This window comes from Delphinapterus leucas, chromosome 1, assembly GCF_059928025.1.
Source record: "Delphinapterus leucas isolate spDelLeu-1000000601 "Yukka" chromosome 1, BTC_Dleu_Yukka2, whole genome shotgun sequence".
NCBI classification, from domain to species: Eukaryota; Metazoa; Chordata; class Mammalia; order Artiodactyla; family Monodontidae; genus Delphinapterus; species Delphinapterus leucas.
This window is the reverse complement of record NC_143129.1, coordinates 178,491,803-178,514,737: the sequence shown is the minus strand read 5'-3', so window position 1 is coordinate 178,514,737 and position 22,935 is coordinate 178,491,803. Positions and strand designations below refer to the sequence as shown.

At 41.2% G+C, this 22,935-nt stretch overlaps 1 protein-coding gene across 11 annotated transcripts in view; it reads left to right on the top strand.

The window, feature by feature from the left end:
• SPEN (spen family transcriptional repressor) overlaps nt 1–22,935 on the top strand; it is a 94,666-nt gene that overhangs the window by 6,573 nt on the left and 65,158 nt on the right. For 8 of the 11 annotated variants that reach the window (XM_089900598.1, XM_089900592.1, XM_089900587.1 and 5 more), the window contains exon 1: nt 5,170–5,986. The exons of 1 other annotated variant lie outside the window; for it this stretch is intronic. In XM_089900598.1, the coding sequence (XP_089756724.1) occupies nt 5,904–5,986 (83 nt within the window). In that variant the 5' untranslated portion in view covers nt 5,170–5,903. 2 more of the 11 variants (XM_089900567.1, XM_089900574.1) reach the window with 2 other exon arrangements.

The window sequence follows — 22,935 nt, the reverse complement described above, 5'->3', positions numbered from 1 at the left end:
TGAGTTTGAGGCTCAGATGCTTTCCCCAACTGGGCTTCCATTATGCATGACTGAACTCTTTGAGCACATCTAGCATGCTAAATACAGGTGCTCTTCACAGTGTGAAATAAGACCTGATTAAAAGCACATCTTTTTTTTTTTTTTTTCGGTACGCGGGCCTCTCGCTGTTGTAGCGTCTCCCGTTGCGGAGCACAGGCTCCGGACGCGCAGGCTCAGCGGCCATGGCTCACGGGCCTAGCCGCTCCGCAGCATATGGGATCTTCCCGGACCGTACGAACCCGTGTTCCCCGCATCGGCAGGCTGACTCTCAAGCACTGCGCCACCAGGGAAGCCCAACACATCTGTTTTTTTTTTTTTTTTTTTTGCGGTACGCGGGCCTCTCACTGTTGTGGCCTCTCCCGTTGCAGAGCACAGGCTCTGGACGCGCAGGCTCAGCAGGCCCAGCCACTCTGCGGCATGTGGGATCTTCCCGGACCGGGGCACGAACCCGTGTCCCCTGCATCGGCAGGCGGACTCTCAACCATCTGCGCCACCAGGGAAGCCCAACACATCTGTTTTAATTCCACTTTTCAAATGCCTCTGCTTTAATGTCACCTTTCTGAATTGTCTTTCACACTCAAATGGGGAAATTCACTTCACCATCCATTTATCATAGATGAGAGAAGAGATCACACCCTACTTTTTGATCATTTTCAGTGAGCGTCAATTATTAATTGTTAGACTAAATTTAAAAAAATCAGAATAGGAGTGGGTTGTATTTCTATTGAAAACATACAAAAATAAATGCTTATGAAAAAAATTTGTAAATATTTGTAACAAGGACAGAAACAAAGAAAAGCTTTCCCAGTGTTTCCTGATACATTGCCAATAAACATGAAAGCACTGAGAAAACCCAACACTTGATTTGGGGCTGTGCAAAGGGCATGTACTTATCAGTTTTGTTGTTATTAAGAGTTTTGCAATAGAAAAAGTCAGCAAAAGAGTGCAAGGAACTTCGTACTTGATATGCAATCACTGCATGTTGATTTGATTATAAGACCTGGCTATAATCCTGAAAATGTTAAATTGATCATGGTATGTTTTTAACTTCAACTGATGCTTACTTTTGGTATTCATATGAAATTAGCAGTCAACTTAATAGTATTCATGATATTTTTATTCTGTGTTACTTCCAAATACTTTTACATATATTATCTCATTTGATACTTCTAGCAACCTAGAAGTTTGATTTGATACTTTTTGATTTGATTTGATTTGATTTGATACTTCTAGCAACCTAGGTAGAGAAAACAGATATTTTTATCCTCATTTTGCAGATAAGGGTATTGAGACGTTGAGGATTTAATTGACTTTACCTAGGCTGTATAGCCAGTGACAAAATTGGAACTGGAATTTTTGACTCTTTATTTATTTTTAAAAATTTATTTATTTTTGGCTGCATTGGGTCTTCGTTGCTGTGCACGGGCTTTCTCAGAGCGGGGGGGCTACTCTTTGTTGCCGTGCGCAGGCTTCTCATTGTGGTGGCTTCTCTTGTTGTGGAGCATGGGGTCTAGAGCACAGGCTCAGTAGTTGTGGCACATGGGCTCAGTAGTTGTGGCTCATGGGCTCTAGAGCGCAGGCTCAGTAGTTGTGGTGCACAGGCTTAGTTGCTCCGAGGCATGTGGGATCTTCCCGGACCAGGGCTCGAACCCATGTCCCACTGCGCCACCAGGGAAGCCCCTGGAATTTTTGACTCTTAACCCAGAGGTACTTCCATTATACTATAATGTCTCTCATTCATACCATCAGTGTTTTTCAGTATCCCCCAAAGTTCAAGGTCAAGTAGCATTATGCTGAAAGAATCTGTTAGGAGCATGGACATTACTTTTAACCTGCAAATATTAACTTTTATAGAGATGGATAGAATTCCCACCTGAATTGCTCCAACTTAGCATCTATAATGTGAACTATTTTTCCTTCAAATGAATCTGCCTTATTGAAATTAGAATAATATTTTAAATAATATTTTTGGGGGCATCATAGGAACACATTAAAAATTTGAACAGAAATGAAATTTGTTTTACACATTAAATAATCTGCATGTCTATTTAAGCTGATGTATTGACACTTTATAAACTGAGAATTCTCTTTTGAGAAGTGTGTATCAGATTTTTTAAAACCCAAGAAGCTAAAATGAACACCTTGGGTGCCATTTTTGGTGTCTGTAATTCTGAAAACAAGTATTTTGATGAAAGTAACACTTCAAGAGAATCTGAGTATGAGGTGCTATCGAATGATGTTTAATGGAATTTTGCGAGCATGTGTGTGTGTGTGTGTGGTGTGTTTGTGTGTGTGCGCGTGCAGGCGCGTGCCTTGCTGCTTGTGGGATCTTAGTTCCCTGACCAGGGATTGAATCTGGGCCCTGGGCAGTGAAAGCGTGGAGTCCTAACCACTGGACTGCCAGGGAATTCCCTAGCCTTTATATTGTTAAACAGAGACGGTTGGTTTCTCAGTTGTTTGATAAATCTCTGGTAAAATGAGAAATGATAATTAACTTAATGTGGCATTTGCTAATCGTCTTTTTGATATCCTGTGATCTCTAAAGGTCTTTGGGAGAACTTTAACTCAACTTTGTTTAACAATTTGTATGTTAGTAATTTTCCACGCAATTTCTCTTCTGTTACCTCCCAAAGGTGGGGAGCTTGAAAGTATTTGCAAACAACTTTGTCCATTTCAAATTAAATTTTATATAAAAATTATGTATCTACTCTGCTTTCTACATGGGGAAACAGCACTGCTGTAACAAGACCTTTAGGATACTCTAAGAGAACTACATTTAAAAAAAATTTAGCTGGCAAACATGTTGCTTTTAATTTTCATTTAATGTCTCCTTATTCTTGTGCCATGGAGAAAGTATAAATACCTCTTAGTTGGTTCTTTGTTTTAGCTTATCCTTTTACTGTTCTGTGGGAGTACATAGATGGATACAAAATACCACATTTAATAATGACTCTAACGAGGCTCTCTTCTAATGATTTTGCTCTGAAAGCCCCCCACCCCTTTTCAGCCCTTTAATTTTCTTCAGCATGATTTTAACTGAAGGCTGCCTTCAAGGTGAGATATGCCCTTTATTTCTCTAATTGCAAGGTGGTGTTTTCTGAATCCTCTTCTTTGTTGCCCCTTTTAGTGTGATTGAGCTCAGCCTTTTCTGTTCTTCCTGGTGACACCAAGAAGATGCAGCTAATTCAGGGCCTATCAGGTTTTATTTATTTCATTTTCTAAAATTTATTTATTTATTTTTGGCTGCGTTGGGTCTTCGTTGCTACACGCAGGCTTTCTCTAGTTGCGGCGAGCGGGGACTACTCTTTGTTGTGGTGTGCGGGCTTCTCATTGCGGTGGCTTCTCTTGTTGAGCACGGGCCCTAGGTGTGTGGGCTTCAGTAGTTGTGGCTCATGGGCTCAGTAGTTGTGGCTTGAGGGCTCTAGAGCACAGGCTCAGTAGTTGTGGTGCAAGGGCTTAGTTGGTCCGCGGCATGTGGGATCTTCCCGGACGGGGGCTCGAACCCGTGTCCCCTGCTTTGGCAGGCAGATTCTTAACCACTGCGCTCCCAGGGAAGCCCCGCCTATCAGGTTTTAAATGAGTAATTTACATAATATTTTAAAATGTGTTTCAAATTGTGGTTGCTAATATTGAAATTTATGCTTCGTGGAAAAATGCCCATCGGTTCAACACTAACTGCAGCCACATATACAGAACTATGAAGTTCATGAGTTTAGGTAACAGTGTGCTGGCCTGACACTCCTTATGTGATAGTTGTGGCAAATGTAAATGGCTAATCCTATGTCTGAATGTAGGTTGATTTGCTTTCATTTTTACTGAGGAATCAATTCCATAATATTTTCAAGAACAAAAATTTCCATATCATTTAATGACTCTGATTTGCATGAAGACAAGGTCAACCTCTGTGGTGGCGTTAAAGGCCTTAACTGAATTATGAATGAGTGCCGTTATTGTGGTGGTGCTTTTTCTAACTTTTCTAAACCACCTCTTTCCATTTCTGCCTGTTACTGGCCGGCCCCTCCCCCCGCAAAAAAAGTGTGTTGAAATAGAAAATGTAAACATAAGCCAGAAAAATAGCATAGAAAAAAATTAAATTACCTGGCTCAAAATCTAGAATTTTTAGAAGTAACTTGTCAAAATTCCAAATATTATTTCAATGGATGGTAAGGTTATTACCTGAGCTAGCACATCTTGTTCTGTAATTGTTGCAACTGTGTAAGTAAGACAAGGGCTTGCTTAGCCTTCTAACATCCTGAGAGAGGAAGGAAGAGAGACGATCTTAGCTGAGAGTTGAGTAGACCTGCTGAGATCAAGTTTAAGTATAGTATAGACTATTAAACCAAATGCAAGAAAAGTTGATGTGACTCTCTGACACATCATTAAGAAGCTTATGTTAAACTATATGGCAAACAAAAAAACTACTTGGAGCTTTACCATCTGTGGAATTAAAGAAACAATTTATGCACAGGTGACCCCATATATTAGTGCTATTTATTATGGTGACCATATTTTCCAATTCAAAATAGCACAGTTTGATGATAAGTTGGCTTGTATCAATATTTATGGAGAAAGTGAATGAGATCGAATATTTAAAATCTGGTCTGTACCTAAAGCACTACACCGGTGATATTTTATTTCTGTAGATAGAAAATGTAAAAGAAAGCTGAGTTACTGACTGTTCTAAAAAATTCCATTTTTTCTGGACTCAGTACTGTTGCCTTAATTTTGTGGGTTTTCCCCGGGGTTCTGTAAACTAAAAGGTTCAACTGTAGGCTTTAAAATTTAAAAGCTTTTAGGCCTGGAAAGGCTGGAGTTCTAATCCCCTCCTCGGCTTAGATATTAAATTATATAGCAAATCCTCTGAGGGGAACACCATCAGACATGTAACCGTCTCACTTCATTCAGTTCTATTCCTGGTATGCCATAACGATCAGCAAAGAGAACGTGCAAACGGTTTCGCAAGATTCTATATAAAATGAAGTTGCTTAATGTTACATTCTTGGGAGGGATGGGTTTCTGAAGCCGTCACAGCTTAGCTGGGCCGTGAGAAGGGCGGCCTTGTTCTGACACTTTCCCAAGCAGGCGCGGCTCTAAGTGCCCGGAAACGCCAGAAGCTGGCCAAAGGTGAGCAGGGGAAGAGGTCCTGGCTTCTCCTAGCAGAGAAGCCTTGGCAGCCGCTTTGACACGCAGCCCTGTGAATACCAACCCCCTTTCTCTCTTTTATTCCCCCAGGCCAGCGCCTGGGACCCCCTACTCGAGGGGCCGGAGGCTATGCCTAACTCTGCAAGCGCGGGGCCCCAGGCCTGACACGGCGCCCGCCCTAACAGAGTGCTGCGCGCCTGCGCACCGGGACCGAGCGCGCGAGCGTTCCTTCCTGGCCCTGCGTTCCTCCCTCCCCCGCGCGCCTGCGCATCGGCTGGGAGGAACTCGGCGTCTCAGCCTCAGCGGGCTGTCGGGAGGCTGCGCGCGCGCCCGAGGTGAGGGAGGCGGGTCGCGCGCGCCGGTGGGAAGCGTCCGGCTGCCACAGCGCCAGCTCCGTCGTAGTCGCTGCCGCCCGGGTCTCGCTCGCCCCTCCTACCCGCTCCCCCTCCCGCCGCCGCCCGAGCGCATGCGCCGCCGGAGCGCGGGGGTCGGCTTCGGGTGTGTGGTGGCGGCAGAGCGGAGCTGCGAGGCCCGAGAGTCAGAACCTGGGGGAGAGGGATGGTCTCTGCACGGGGGGGAGCCGGAGGAGCCGCCGCCGCTGCCGACGCCACCGCCGCAGCCGCCGCCGCCGCCGCCTCGGCGCCCGCCTCCCGGCGCTGACGGGCTCGTACGAAGCCGGCGAGGGGGAACCAGCACCAGCGGTCGCCGGCACACCGCCCAGCATGGTCCGGGAAACCAGGCACCTCTGGGTGGGCAACTTACCGGAGAATGTGCGGGAAGAGAAGATCATCGAGCATTTCAAACGGTGAGTGACATGAGGCCCGGGGCCGCGCTCTCTCCTCGGGCGCCGCTGGCCCCTCCGGCCCGTTGCCGGCCCCTCCCCGTGCGCGGAACTGGTGAGGAGACCCGGGCCAGACCCACGGACGGGTGCGGGAGGCGCCCGGCTGCCTGGCCGCTGCTCGGCCCGTGTCGCGGCGTTGGGCCTCGGGCCTCGGCGGAGCGGGCCCGGCTGCCGCCCTCTCCGTTCCCAATAAGGAGGCGGCTGTCTCTCGGCCTCCGCGAAGACGGCGCCGGGAGGGTGCCGTCAGGCTGGCCAGCCGGCGGTGGGATCGCGTCCTAGCGCGCCGCTACCACGGCTCCGAGCAGCCGCCCCCGCCGGCCCGGCAAATGCGGCGGAACCGAGCCGCCGACGGGCCGGGACCCGAACCCCTACCCCGCCCCGACAGCCCCCGGCCCGGCCGACTCCAGAGTCCCGCAGCAGCTCGCGCTCCTCGCTCTGCGGACGCGTGGACATGTCTGACCTAGAGAGGGTTTTGTGGGGAAAGGAAAGGTTATACAAAAACAAAAGTCTTGGTAGGTATCGTAGGGATATCTCGGAACTGGGAAGACCCTGCTGGATTTTAGGGACCTCTCACGGAAGGTTCACAGACCTAGAAACGAAATGGAAATGGCAAACGCAAATGTTTTGATTTCTTCCCCTTGTTTATGTGGGGTTGCGTGGGGGGTGGTGTCTGAAAATAAGTTGGTGCGTCTGTTTCGGCTCTTTTCGCCTTCCTCCCTTTAGCGCTCTGGGGTCCCTGGATGAGGAGGGTGGTGGGGACCGAGTGCTCGCTGAGGAGGAGCCACCTCATGTAGCAGAGTCCCCACCGCGCTGTGCTCCCAGCCTCGGGAATCTCCGCTGCTGCGGCCGCGCCGGCGTTAACACTGCAGAGCCTTTTTTAAAAGGATGGTGTTTCCCTCCCACCCAGGATTCCTAAATCAGTGGTTAAAAAATGCATGCCTTTTCAGATTAGAAGATGTAGCTCTTTTAAAAAAAGATGTAGCTTTTAAAAACGTTCTTCCCAGAATATTCTTTTGTTCATAGCGGAGTAGGAATGAATGTTCTTATTACATTTTACTTATTTAGTAGCTTTTACCGTTTGATTTTGTTTTGTGAAATCTATGTGGGTCATAGCTGATAGAGCCCTCCATGTGAAATACTGAAAATGACGGTTTACTTACACTGGTAAATTGAGAAGAACTGTAGCAGATATGTGATTGCCCTCGAAAATTACTGTTTCTTGCGATATTAAAGACTGCGGAAGGTTTTAAGTTTGGTATACTCTAAATTCCTCTTACTATCTAGTGAGTGAAGGGGAAATTATGGAGCGCCCTTATTAGTGAGTCACCATGGGAAAAAGAGATTGCGTCGCTTGCTCTTAAGCAGCTTGCATAAGGAAATGGAAGCAGAGGCAGCGGAGCTCCGCTCTTTCAAATGGAGGATCATTGATTCTGTTGGTGGTTGCTGTTACTGGGGTATTAAATCTTCACCGCTGGAGCGCGCGTCTGCGCGTGTCCGCGTGTGAAAAGAAGCCTGGAATAGTGAGGCCGTTCATAACCCACTAAAGCTGTCTTCGTTAGGACTGGGGGAGGCGCGCTTCCAGGCACTCCCGGTGTTTACTACGTTGTGCTGAGAAATCAGGCAGCGGGAAGGCAGGAGCAAAAACTCGCCTCTATCCCCTGTGACAAAGGGGAGATCTCGGGCTCAGTGGGGAAACAGATGGGAACTCTCCGTGGCGCTGCTCCACCCCTTACCCCATATGGAGGCCCCATATCTTCAGTGTTTTGGTGGAAAAATCATTTAGGTGCAGATTATTGGACTGGAAAAGCCACTTAGATGTGCTCACTTTTATCTCCTTGTGGACCTTCTCTGTAGGTGTCTGCCTGGGAAATTCGTATGCACCGACGTGCAAACACGTGCATTGCAGCATTTGCTTTGCCCCCTCAGTATCATGTGGCCAGACGTGTCATTTCGCATTATGCAGATTCTAGAGACGCTGTATGCCTATCACGGGGAGTTTGACCCCTCTGCAAGATGAGGGGTTAGAGAGGAAAGAGGAAATCGTCCGAGGGAGTTTTGGAAGGTTTTTTAAGTGGATGGTGCTGCCGGCCGGCTTGTGTGAATGACTTTCTAAAATGGCGGCCAGGACCCACTTTAAGTGGGAATCAGCAGAGCAGATCTCAGAATGCACAGAGGGAGGAGCGGGCAGAGGATGCGAGCTGCCTTGGAAAGCGGCGGTCTGGAGGAACGTTGCTGTGTTAAAGAGGGCTTAGCTGGCACATTGCTCACGACTGCATTTAAAGGAGTGTGTTACGTATTGCAGAGCAAAAGCAGATGCTATTGATAAGATTATCTTAAAACTAAGTAGACCTAGTGTCCCTGAAATTCCTTTATTTTAAAAGCGACTTTTGAAAATTTTAAACAAGTTTGCTTAGTTCTTTGGGTAGATGGTGCATTCTTAGTGGGTTTAAAGAGTGTAAAAAGGTTTACAGAGAAAAATCTCCCCTTTACCCCGACCCTGGGAATTCCAGTTCCCACTCTCCCCTTCCCATCTCCACCCCGTAACAGGTAATCTTTATTTCTGGCTTCTTGTGTATCCTTAAAACGGGTACAAGAAATGTTCTTGCTGATCCAGCTGTGAAGCTAAATGGACTTTGGAGAAATTCAAGGTCTTTTCTCCTTATTGTAGAAAATGTTTTGTAAAGTGTGTGGTTGCTACCGGGAGGAAAACTAAATGTGAATAATTTAAGTGAAAGGGATAAAACGGTGCTTGTACCAGAATGAGAGTTCTGCAAGAAAATTTAAGAACATCCAATTCTGATGTCTTCTAGAAATCATAATGAGAAAAACCATGCAATACCTATACTAAAACTGAGGTTGAAGTGCCTACTTTTACCGTTTTCCCTAGCTGATTTCAACATTAATAACTGTTTTACAGGATTAAGAGGTGTACACTGGGAATACATTATATAAAATGTTTTCAAAATGAATGTTCTCGTAACGGTGATTAGGCTTTTGTAGTAAGTATTTGGATTAAAAAAATGATTAAATGAGGCAGCTTTGGGAGCAGGGCAGTTTAAGAGGCATTTGGGATGGGGGAGGGTCAGAGCCAATTCTTTTATTTATATTTTGATTAGTGCTTTTGGTAGAAAATAGGTTGAGGGAAGATTGCTGATTTGGCTTTTTTTTTTTCCCTCTGTGCCAAAGAAAGAGCAAACCTTTAAAATGTAATCAGAACATTTTCAAAATTTGGCTTTACCTTCTTGCAATAAGAATAATCTATTGTGCTCATGATTTTAACAGCATTCAATATGCTGATTGAAAAGAATTAAATGAGTATTTCTGAATCAGATTTAGTTAACAAAGATCCATTGCAGGGACTGAATTTGCACAATAGAGAAAGTCCTTTCCTTTGTATGGTATGTTAGCTGGATTGAAGGGGGAAGGGAGGAGTTATACAACAATTGGTCGCTGTCTTAGTTGTTAGAGGGAGAGAGGTGTGTGCAAAGGCGACTCCCTGAATTAGAATGAGCAAATGAATAGAACCCTTTAAAGGACATAAAAGTCTCTGTATCTTATTTTCAGGTTTGAAGTAAATCACATATTCAGGTTCTTCCCATCCATTCTCCAGTTCTAGAGAATAAGTTAAAGATCACACAGATGTTGAGCAAGGTAGCAGCTCATGTAAAAATTTTGTCAAAGAATGAAACTCATTTAAAAGTGTTTTGTTTTCTTAACTTTATTTATTTTATCTTGCTGCGGTCACTTTCTTTAACCTCTTTATTGGAGTATAATTGCTTTACAATGCTGTGTTAGTGTCTGCTTTATAACAAAGTGAATCAGCTATACATATACATATATCCGCATATCTTCTCCCTCATTTTGCTAACTTTACATGTCCAATCATAATAGTTTTCCTGAGTTTAAATAGCTGGAATATATGTTATGTTACATGAATTTGGTTTACTTCTGGGACACAATATAAAGTATTGTGGTAAAGTTTCCTTGTCCTTACATACTCCTATAACTAGAGATACTTTTAGACTTAAACAAATTTGACTCCCTAGCCCGCATCACTGCTACATGGTTTATTCTTTTGAGCTGAGCCAGTTTCTTTGAAGAAACACCTTTGTTTTTGAATGTTATAATTTTGAATACCTATTTTCATGACAGGCTTTTTGAACGTTAAAAAAAGTAAAGTAAAATAATTTTACACTTATCTTGAGAAATAGCATTAGAAACTAATACAGAATACTTGCGATGTTGTATTTTATTTCCTGAGTTAGAATGCTTCTGGCAGATTGGAGGAAAACATAGGGCTCAGTGCCAAGAAGAATGATGGTGTTTGACTTGTATAAGAGGGCACCTTTTCCCAACTACCTTTCTTGTGGACTCTTGATTGCTCAGGCGTTGTATTGTTTGGTATGCTTATGAAGAGATTTCGGGCTTGATTTAGGAGACATTTTTAATCCTGTACGCACCAGTGGTTTGGAAAGACTTGTATAGAAGTTATAGAGATAGTGGTAATGTGGAAGTTTTTCCAAATATTCTTCCAAGTCTCATTTTCCTCTTAGTTTGAAATTTTGCCTAAATTAAAAAAAAATTGAAATATTTCATGAAAACTAGCATATCCCAGTTGGAGACTATATATTTTTTTGCTTTTACTTTTAAGACTCCCTAGTGTTTGAGCTGTATTTAACTAGTCACAGTGTTTAGAGTAAACACTGTAGGCTGAAAAATACCTTGAGTATGTATATTCATTCAGATCGTGCTCCTGAATGTTGATATTGGATGATTTGAAATAAATAGTTGTTCGTCAACTTTAAACTGACATATTAGTCTGCTGAACAAGGAGACTAAATAACGTAACACTTTTCTATAGTTCAATTTCTAACCTTTACTGTTTGTTTTGTTTAATGTTTTCTTTATTATTATATGTCTTACAGCCACTCAAAAGTTTTTTTAAATTTTCTTTCTTTCTTTCTTTTATTTTATTTTATATTTTGGCTGCGTTGGGTCTTCGTTGCTGCTCCCGGGCTTTCTCTAGTTGCGGCAGGCGGGGGCTACTCTTTGTTGCAGTGCGTGGACTTCTCATTGTAGTGGTTTCTCTTGTTGTGGAGCATGGGCTGTAGGCGCGCGGGCTTCAGTAGTTGTGGCACGCGGGCTCAGTAGTTGTGGTTCACGGGCTCTAGAGCCCAGGCTCAGTAGTTGTGGCGCACGGGCTTAGTTGGTCCGCGGCATGTGGGATCTTTCCGGACCAGTGCTTGAACTCGTGTCCCCTGTATTGGCAGGCAGATTCTTAACCACTGCGCCACCAGGGAAGCCCGCTACCCGTATTTTGAATGAAAATAGCATACTCTATTGTGGAAACCAATTAGGATGTTTAATCAATTTATTAGAAATCATATAATTTTGTGTGCTGTCTAGCTGGTTTTTTGTGTGTGGAAATACGCTTTGCAGTGAAAAGATGTTCTTGGTATGATGTTAAAGTATTGCAACATTCTGATTTTTCCCCCTACATGTGTCACTGTCTGCCAAGTTGAAAATTATAAACATCTAAAAAAACCCCACAACGGGATGTCTCTATAAAACCCTAACTTAAATTTGGTGAATTTTTGGATTTAATTACTTAGGATTTCATTTTGAGTATAGGGATGAATTGAAATCTAGCATGTTTAAAGATTTTTATTATATAAGAACTGCTCCACCTCTTACAGCTAAGGAATATTTCTGGGAAAATTCAAATGGAAGACACCTATTATTGCTTGTGTTATGCACTTGGTGCTAGATTTTTAGTCCAGCATTAAACTCTGGGGGTATGTGTATGTCTTTGTATCTTTGTATTAGATGCTGAGTTTGGGTTACATTGACAAATGAAATTAAGGTTTTTCTGTTTATATCTTGTATTGGCTTTGTTACATTCTTATCATGTTTACACACAGTATGTGTACTTTTACATATAATACATTTATAGTTTCTTTGATTCTTAAAATTGACTCTGATTTTTTAGAAAAATACCCCATCATTTTATTCCTTTGATTAAAAAACTAGGGGCTTCCCTGGTGGCGCAGTGGTTGAGAGTCCGCCTGCTGATGCAGGGGACACGGGTTCGTGCCCCGGTCCAGGAAGATCCCACATGCCGCGGAGCGGCTGCGCCCGTGAGCCATGGCCGCTGAGCCTGCGCGTCCGGAGCCTGTGCTCTGCAACAGGAGAGGCCGCAACAGTGAGAGGCCCGTGTACCGCAAAAAACAAACAAACAAAAAACCAAAAAACTAGGATATTTTTACTCAAAAACACTTTGTATTTTACAACTATATTGGATGTATAGTGATTTGCATCTTTTGTAAGTCAGTAAATTGGTAGGTGGTGGATTTTTGTTTCAACCATTAATTTTTAAAATTTATGCTGTCTGCAATAAAGGCTCTTTTTCACTCAAGATATTTTTATTCTTTATTTTTAAAATTTTTTGATTTTTATGTTTTGGCCACGTGGCACAGCATGCAGGATCTTAGTTCCCCGACCAGAGATCGAACCCATGCCCCCTGCAATGGAAGCAAGGAACCCTAACTACTGGATTGCCAGGATATTCCCCACTTAAGATTATTTAAGTAACCTCGGATGAAAAGAAAAAAGATTTAAAAAGTTTATCACTTTATTATATCAAAAGGGTGTTAGAATGAAAACTATTACTATTTAGGCCAGAATTTAGGAGGAGGTACTTAAATTTGGATAGGAAAATAGTATGTCTTTATTTTTACTAACTTCTTAATCAGAATTTAATTTCCATCAATTATAACTGTATTGTGGTGCAGTACCAACGTGGTAGTATGAGTAGTACCTGTGATGATTTCACCACCAACGCCAATCAGATGTATTTTCATACTGTACATTACAGTTGTTGCAGATATTTCATTTATGCTCATCACAACTTGGAAATGACAGTAGCTATTAGACCTGCTGCTAAATACTTATATTTAATGCATCAATAAAGATGCATATATATATTACTGTATGATCAATCTGTGTTGTAGATATACTTTTAAACTTTACCTTGGAGAATTTTGAACATAAACAAAAGTAGAAGAATAGTAAATAAATCTCATGTACCCATTGTTCAGCCCCAATGACCATCAACCATGACGTATTCTGCCTTATGAGGAAAAATAAAGCAGAGGAGGGGATGGAGAGTAAATGCGGGTGGGAGTGACGAGGAAGGCCTCTTTGAAAATATGGCATTTGATACACAGGAATGAAGGCCTATCCATGCACGTAGATCCACTTCTCGCCTTCCTATGTGTGTGTTTGTTGTTTTTCATTTAAAATTTATTTTGAAATAGTTCAGGAAAAGTGCAAAGAATTCCCACATTCCCTTCACACAAATTCCTCAGTTGTTGGCATTTTGCCACATTTGCTCCATTACCTTCTCTTGTCTTTTCCTGGCATGACATCCTTAAATTCTCCAGTGTATATCTCCCCAAAACTGCATTGCACCATACAGTATTTTCGGCAAGGAAATCAACATTGGTATAGCACTATTACTCAATCCATAGACCTCATTCAAATGATGCCAGCCATCCCAACAATGTCCCTCTTTCCTTGTTGGTCCAGGATCCTAGCCGGTACATGTTGTCTGTCTGGAACAGTTTCTTACCCAAATTCTCATGTGCCTGATAGTCTTAAAGAGCACAATTCTTTTTTTTTTTTTTTTGTGGTACGTGGGCCTCTCACTGCTGTGGCCTCTCCCGTTGCGGAGCACAGGCTGCAGACGCGCAGGCTCAGCGGCCATGGCTCACGGGCCCAGCCGCTCCGCGGCATGTGAGATCTTCCCGGACAGGGGCACGAACCCGTGTCCCCTGCATCGGCAGGCAGACTCTCAACCACTGCGCCACCAGGGAAGCCCTACAATTCTTTTTTTATTTTTACGGGCAGCCGCTCCGCGGCATGTGGGCCTCCCGGACCGGGGCACGAACCCGTGTCCCCTGCATCGGCAGGCGGACTCCCAACCACTGCGCCACCAGGGAAGCCCTACAATTCTTTTTTTATTTTTAATTAATTAATTTATTTTTGCGTTGGGTCTTCATTGCTGCATGCGGGCTTTCTCTAGTTGTGGCAAGTGGGGGCTACTCTTCTTTGCGGTGTGCGGGCTTCTCACTGCGGTGGCTTCTCTTGTTGTGGAGCACGGACTCTAGGTATGCGGGCTCAGTAGCTGTGGCACACGGGCTTAGTTGCTCTGCGGCATGTGGGATCTTCCCAGACCAGGGCTCGAACCCGTGTCCCCTGCATTGGCAGGCGGATTCTTAACCACTGAGCCACCAGGGAAGCCCAAGAGCATAGTTCTTTCATTCTGCAGGCTGACCCTCTACCCAGGTCTGTCTAGTATTACCTCATGACCAGATCAGGTCTTGCAATCTTGGCAGGGATACCAGAGAAATGATTCTGTGCTTTTTCAGAATATGGAGACAGTATTGGATCCATCCCACCACTGGTGATGTTAACTTTGATCACCTAGTAAAGTTAGTGTGTTCACCGTTTTCCCCCCTTTATTTGATTAGCATTTTACGGAGAGAGATTCCAGTATTGCACTGATAGTCTTTTCCATCATCAACCCTAAAGCCAGTAGCCTTAGCAGCTATTGATAACTTTTTGTAAAAATATTTATTTATTCATTTATTTATTTTTGGCTGCATCGTGTCTTAGCTGCGGCATGCGGAATCTTTTGTTGCAGCATGCGGGCTTCTCTCTCTAGTTTTGGTGCACGGGCTCAGTAGTTGTGGCGCACGGGCTTAGTTGCCCTGTGGCATGTGGGATCTTAGTTCCTCGACCAGGGATCAAACCCACATCCCCTGCATTGGAAGGCAGACTCTTAACCACTGGACCCCCAGGGTAGTCCCCCATTGATAACGCTTGACTGTATTATATACTGCTGTGATTGTTGCCAAATGAGCATCTATTAACTGTGATTTCTTATACATTTATTCTGTAGGTAAGAATTTTCCATAATTATATTTGGAAATATATATACACACGCATATATATGATTTCCATTTTTTTCAATGGGTTTTAATTCAGGACTTGCTTATTTTGATACCCAAATCATTCTAGATTTTACCAGTGGGCACTCCTTCAAACTGGCTACTGTGTCCTTTTGATATCTCCGCACTACTCTTTTAAGCATTTCTTTATTTCTGGCAACAACAAAGGCTCATCTTGTATTTTCCCTTTCCCAGTCCTGTAATCAGCCATTCTCCAAGAGACTCTGGTTCCTTTTAGGGAGGGATGGTATTTAGAAACCCACGATCTGGGTGCACAGTTTACCCATTGCTGCAGAGCTAAGAGGATATGTATTGTGTGTGTACACATGTATATATGTTTACATGTATATATAATACATGTATCTCTATATAATATATTTTGAAACTATGTTCACACATGTTTCAATACATGAGGATTCTTTCTAACCTCTCCATTTCCATGTTTATAAATCCCTTCTCAGACAGTGAGAAACGTATTATTATTCTCAATATATTTACTTATTTGCCCAGTATGTTCTTAGTGTAACTAATAGGCCAACCACTCTGCCTCCCCCACCTCTGCCTGCCACCTCTGGGCACCTCACCCCTGCTGCCTCTGCGTCAAATCACCTCCCTCTTGGCTTTTCTCGTTGGAAACCAACATTGTGGGGCAGGTGGAAGGCAAGGCAAGAAAAGGAAGGTGGGGCTGGAAATGACTTGCATGTTTTTGTCTTCAGTTTTTTCTCTCATAGGAGACTTGTGGATGAATGAATTACCTGCCTCTGGTACCATTTGTAAGAAGATTTAGAGCTACCCCACTTTTAAAATTTTAGTTTTGGTTCTACTTCCACCACTGACTTTATGACATGAGGTTAATCACAGGATCAGTATGAGCTGTATTATATGCTGAGTCATTCAGAAGAGGGGCTAGTAAGAAGGGAGTTTGTTTTTTAGGTATCATCATTGCTCCATTTATTTGGGCGTCAGTCACTCACTTTGTGTGGTATCTCAGCAAAATCTTGCCCTCACCCCACTTCCCCCCAGGCTTATTGACCTCAACTTTATTTCTTTTAACTTAAAATTTTTAATACTAATTTTAAATTAATAAGTTTTAATTAATTTAATTCTTAACTGAAGTATAACTGACATATAACATTATATTGGTTTCAGGTGTACAATGTAATGATCTGGTATTTGTATATATTGCAAAATGATCACCACAGTGAGTCTAGTTAACATTCCTCACCATACATAGGTACAAAAAACGTGTTTTTTTTCTTTGTGATAAGTACTTTCAAGATTTACTCTCTTAAAGTACTTTCAAGGTTTACTCTCTTAGGAACTTTCACATATGCAGTACAATATTAACTGTAGTCACTGTGCTGTACATTATATCCCCATGACTTATTCATTTTATAATTGGAAGTTTTTATCTTTTGAGCCCTTTCATTCCACCCGTCACCCCAACCCCCAACCACCAATCTGTTTTCTGTATCAATGACTTTTTTTTTTTAAGATTCCACATATAAGTGAGATCTTATGGTATTTGTCTTTCTCTAACTTATTTCACTTAGCATAATGCCCTCAAGGTTTATCCATGTTGTTGCAAATGGCAAGATTTCCTTCTTTTTTACGGCTGAATAGTATTCCATTGTGTGCGCGTCCGTGTGTGTGTGTGTGTGTGTGTGTGCGCGCGTGCGCGCGCGCACATGTGCGCACACCACATATGCCACATGTTCTTTATCCGTCCATCAATCCCTGGACACAGGTTGTTTCTGTATCTTGGCTTTGGCAAATAAAATGCTGCAATGAACATGGAGATGCATATCTTTTCAAATTGGTGTTTTCCGTTTCCTTGGTTATGTACCCAGAAGTGGAATTACTGTGTCATATGGTAATTCTATTTTTAACTTTTTGAGTCACCTCCATACTGCTTTCCATAGTGGCTGCACCACCTTTTTTTTTCTGCTCCCTCTACACTACTCTTCACCCCTGTCCAAAGAGTTCCTTAATGAATTAAAATCTTATTCCTTTGCACAAGCCCTACAATGTGTATAGTTGGTATTATTTTGAAGTAGATCCCAGACATCTTATTTAATCCACAAGTATTTCAGTGTTTATCTCTAGAAGATAAGAACTGTTTAAAGATATTCAGCAATACTATGGTATATCCTTATTTCAAATACCCAGTCAGTGTTTTCAAATATCCAGCCAGTACTCGAATTTGTAATTGTTTTAAGAATCTTTTTTTTTTTACTCAGGCTCTAAATAAGGTACATAAGATATATTTTAAAAATTTTATTGAGGTATAATTTGCATACAGTAAAATGTACCTATTTCAATGTTGAGTTTGTTGAATTTTGAGAAATGTAGGCATCCTTGTAATCACCACCACCACAGTCAGGATACCACAGTTTATTTACTTACTGATGGACATGGGACTATTTCAACCTTTTTTAATCCATAGGTTTTAATCTCTCTCTCTGCTTACAACTTAATTTGTTGGAAACCAAGTTGTAGAGTTTCTCAGTGTGTGTTTTGCTGATTACATGCCTGTCCTGTGGTATACATTAACATCACCTTTTGTCCTGTATTTTCTGTATGTTCAAAAGTTGATAATTGTATTTCAGTATAATTGGTTTCTTTGTAATTCGTGCATTTTACTTGATTAATTTAATAATAGTCCGAGAAAGGGTTTATAGGTTTCACTGGCTGTCAAAGCAGTCCGTGGAAAAAAGTGTAAGAAATATTGGTTTAGGCAAACCATTATGTTAAGAATAGAATGCTAGCAGTATATTTAAGTACTTAACTTTAGCTTTGACATAAAAAGGTTGAGGTTAAAAAGTTAAGAATCACTGAAAAACTTTAAGACTAGTAAACAAAACAAAGATAGTGTCCTGTGAATAGCTTTATTTTTCCCCTCCTCTTTTTCCTCATTGTAAACTTATAGGATTAGAACTGCTGTTTTTCTTGTGGGAATTTTTTTCTGGCTTTTCATCCACTGGCCCCCCACCCCCACCCCGCCTCAGTTTTATCGTAGAAATCATGGAATCCTTAGATTTTTTAAGGTTGTTCCTTTTAGTCAGCTTGAATTCTTTCAATGAAATGAATTTCAAGCACATCCAATGTTAGAATTAAATGCCATAATAGATATTAATTTCTATTATGTGAGTGGGTTCAGCCTTAATCAAAGAAAACAAGATTTGCAAAAATCTCAATTTATAGAGAGTATCTAAAATTCAGTTAGTATGTGATGCTGTATATAAAAAAGACAGGGAATTCCCTGGCAGTCCAGTGGTTGGGACTCTGTGCTCTCACTGCCTAAGGCCCAGGTTCAATCCCTGGTTGGGGAGCTAAGATCCTGCAAGTTGTGCGGCGCGGCCAAAAAAACAAAAACAAAATAAGACACCTTAACTCTTCAGTAAAACATTTATTTGTTTATTTATTTAAATATTTACTTTGGCTGTGCTGGATCTTCGTTGTTGCACTTGGGATCTTCGTTGTGGCACGTGGGATCTTTGTTGCAGCATGTGGACTCTTAGTTGCAGCATGCGAACTGTTTAGTTGCGGCATGCATGTGGAATCTAGTTCCCTGATGAGGGATTGAACATGGGGTCCCTGCATTGGGAGCGTGGAGTTTTACCCACTGGGCTACCAGGGAAGTTCCCAGTAACACATTTATTATATAAAGTAGGTACATTTATTTTCTCCCATGAATTGAATGGGTCAGATTATAAGATTTATAAGGGGACTTCCCTGGTGGTGCAGTGGTTAAGAATCCGCCTGCCAGTGCAGGGGACACGGGTTTGATACCTGGTCTGGGAAGATCCCCCATGCCGCAGAGCAACTAAGCTCGTGCACCACAACTACTGAGCCTGTACTCTAGGGCCCACGTGCTGCAACTGCTGAGCCCCTGTGCTGCAGCTACTGAAACCCATGTGCCTAGAGCTCCGCAACGAGAGAAGCCACCGCAACGAGAAGCCCGAGCACCGCAATGAAGAGTAGCTTCCGCTCGCTGCAACTAGAGAAAACCCGCGCACAGCAACAAAGACCCAATGCAGCCAAAAAATAAATTAAAAAAAAAAAAAAAAAGATTTCTAAGGTCTTTTTAGTTTAGAAAATCTTGTTCTAGGGCACACCGTGTTAGAACTGGCAAAGGGTCTTTATTGGCATGGAAAAATACTAAATGACAAAACAAGGTGTAAAATGGGACATGTAACATCTCTATACATGACTCTCCTGTGTATATGCTCACTGTGTCAGCTTTTGATACAAATGGTGTTTCCGTTGATAACTGAAAATCTAAAGTGAGAGATGAATAAGTATAATATTAAAAGCTCTCTCATGCAAAAAAAAAGAAAAGAAAATCTTATTCTAGCCATTCTCCATAGTGCATAAAGGTCACTGGAATGCTGTGAAGATTTTAAAAAAGTGTATTTTGATGATTAGTTGGATTATAAAAGAGCTTAATATCTAGAAATACTGTGTAGCCATCATACAAAACATTGGTGTACCAGTTCCTTTCAGATAAATCATCTCCTAACCAGCTATGCTCATCAATCAAAAATAGTCTTTTTTGGGTTCAGACTTAAGTGGCATTTGTAAAGTTTCAAATAGTTTTAAATTATATTGCAGTTAATTTTAAAAAATGGTGTCTGTGCTTTGTTATACTAATCTAAGGTGTATAATGATATACTCTAGTTTTTCTTGTCACTTATACCTGTTTTTTTTTTTAATGAAGTAGCCCTTTCCACGGTGGTTTTTGACACATATTATTCCTTTTCAGCAAGTTTGCTGTGCCGCTCTAAAAGTGGATGTATAAAAGGAACTTTCGTCACAGCTTGGGGTCTCACAGGGTTATGACATTTGATTTCCTTTGTGTTGATCTTATTGGAAATTTGTCTAAAGGTTTTGCTTGTAAAGAAAAGCTTTTTAGTTCTAGAGATTATAATTAATGACTAAAGTGTTGACTGGAGAAGTTTGCATATTTAACAAGTTTCAGGAATGATTGGCATAGAGACTGGTGACTTATTTCTTAATTTAATAGGCTTAATTTCATGCAGAGTTTTTATTGGGAAGCATGATTATTTAAAAGTTTATAAACCATTGGAAGTGAGTAGAAAAACCCAAAGACCTTTTAAGATTAAAGAGTGATAAAGAAGACCCATTTCCTTAATCTGGAAATATCGGTAGTCTTTAAAGATTTACAGAAATGCTGTGGTGGATGAAAAGAATATGGAATTTATGTATATTACAAAAAGATCACATTTGTCCTGATTCTGTTCTAAGTAACCATATATTGTGAAATAAGGATAGAAGTCTAATCAAGTGAAATATTAGAGGGAATTTATAAATTTCTCAAAGTCTTTTTTTAAACTGTTATTTTACTAAGAAGTAAGCCATAGGTTAGAAGTTAATTTCCTTCTCAGCAGTTGTACTGTAATAGTCCTATTAAGCCAGGTAGGAAGCACATTTTCAAAGAGTCCTTTGTGTTTACACCCCGGACTCTTGATGTGGATTTTTGTTAGTTTCTTGGCTTCTGCTACTTCAACTTTGTTTTCTCCAGCCTTCCCCTTTTGATCAACTTGCCTTGCTCCTTTTTTTCTTCATCTAACTGTTTTATTTACTGCCATTACTTTAAGAAATGGTTAATCATGGTCATTTGCATTCTCTTTACAATTATACTTGAGCTTTTCTCAGTACTAAGTAAATCAGACACATTTATGAAGTTGTTCATTAATTATTGTGAGAAGAAATGTCCAAAAGTTAACTTAGTGACCACCATCATTGTCTGTATTCCTGTACTGTGTGTGTGTGTGTGTGTGTGTGTGTGTATTTATTTATTTATTTATTTATTTATTTATTTGGATACACCCGGTCTATGGCACGTGGGATTTTGTGGCGTGTGGGATCTTTAGTTGCGGCATGTGGGATCTTTTAGTTGCGGCATGCGGGATCTAGTTCCCTGACCAGGGATCGAACTCAGGTCCTCTGCATTGGGAACGTAGAGTCTTAACTGCTGGACTGCCAGAGAAGTCCCCTGCACCATATATTTTGACTTTTAGAGTGTAAGCTCTTCCCTCCTATTCTCTGAAGAAGTACCTTATGAATTCTAAGATTGTCTAAAAGATTCAGGCTTCCTATTTTATGTAGCCAGTAATGTCTAAAGATCATAGAATCTTTCGGATTGTTTTCTCCTTATAATTGGATAATCTTTCAGAGGTTTACATATCAGTTGCGCACTATCTTTTTGTTAACAATTAATTTTAGCTAGTAAATAGTTATTTTGCACCATTAGATTGGTGCAAAATAATGCATATACGTATTTTTTCACTGAAGTAATGGTGCCGTTAATAGTTCTGAAGAATTTTGTCATTCAAAGCTTTACTGAAAACATTGCCTTTTCCCAAGAGTTGTAGTCATCAAGTTTTCATGTACAGGAATCTAGGCACTAACCATGGATTTGATAAAAACAGCTGACTATAGTTTTGTTGGTTGAATTAAGCTTATCTTCAATGTTCAAGTTTTCTTAAACCTTTTCTAATTAGAGTCAATAAATCGTTTCTCATCTTAAAAAAGTAATGTATTATGTTCATAGAAGCATTTACAATAGCCAAAAGATAGAAGCAATCTAAGTGTTCATGACCCATGGAAGGATAAACAGAATGTGTGACAACAAAATACGTATCACGGAGTATTATTCAGCCTTAGAAAGGAAGGAAATTCTTCTTTTTTAAATTGAAGTATTGTTGATTTACAATATTATGTTAAGAAAGGAAATTCTGACACATGCTTCAACATGGATGAACCTTGAAGACTTTATGCTAAGTGAAATAAGGCTGTCACAAAAGGACAAATATTGTATGAGTCTACTTACATTAGCTTCCTGGAGCAGTCAGATTCATAGAGAAAGTGGAATGGTGCCTTCCTCTTTTTTTTTCTTCTTCTTTTTTTTCTTTTTTTCTTTTTTTTTTTTTAACTGTTATAAGCAGTGTTGCTTACTAAGCAGTCTATCAAATGTCTTCCTAAGAGGTTTCTCTAATTTATACTCCTGCAGACAGTGTTATGAAAGTATCTATTTTCTTAGACTCTAGCTAATATCTAGGTATTATTAAAATTTAGGTCTTTGTGTTGCATGGCATTTTTTTTAAAATTTGGATTTTTGAAATTTTGGGTGGAAATTGAGCAGCTTTTTTTTTGAGCAGCTTTTTTGAGTGTGTTTGTTTTGTTTACCATTTTGTGTGTATGGGTGTATTTTTAAAGAATTTCCTGGAACTTCCCTGGTAGCGCAGTGGTTAAGACTCCCTGCTCCCAATGCAGGGGGCCTGGGTTCGATCCTTGGTCCGGGAACTAGATCCCACACGCATGCCTCAAGTAAGAGTTCGCATGCCACAACTAAGGAGCCAGCCTGCTGCAACTAAGACCCGACGCAACCAAATAAATAAATAAAATAAATATTTACAAAAAAATTTTTCCTATTTGGGTATTTTGCCTGTGTTTTGTTTGGACCTCTGTCTCCCTTGATTTGGAAGAATTTTTATATTTAGGAAATCGCTGATTTCTCATGTGCAAGTATTTTTCCCCATTTGTCTTTTGACTGTATTTTGCTATTTAGGAGCTGTAATTTTTATGTGGTTTAATTTATATGGTCTTTTCTTTTATGACATAGGGATTTTATCTCAGGCTGAGAGTCTTTCCCAGACTACAACAAACTAATATATATATATATATTTATTTATTTTTGGCAGAGAGAGAACACAAATCAGCAAAATATTACAAATCATTCTCCCCCCGCCCTTCTTTTTCCACCTCTCCCCCATTCCTCCAAGTAGAGAAACATTTTAGGATTTTAGCTTTTTCTAAAATGAGGCTAGGGTCCTGTGTTTGACTGCGCTTTGCTGGCTTTAGGGATTCTGAGTCTGT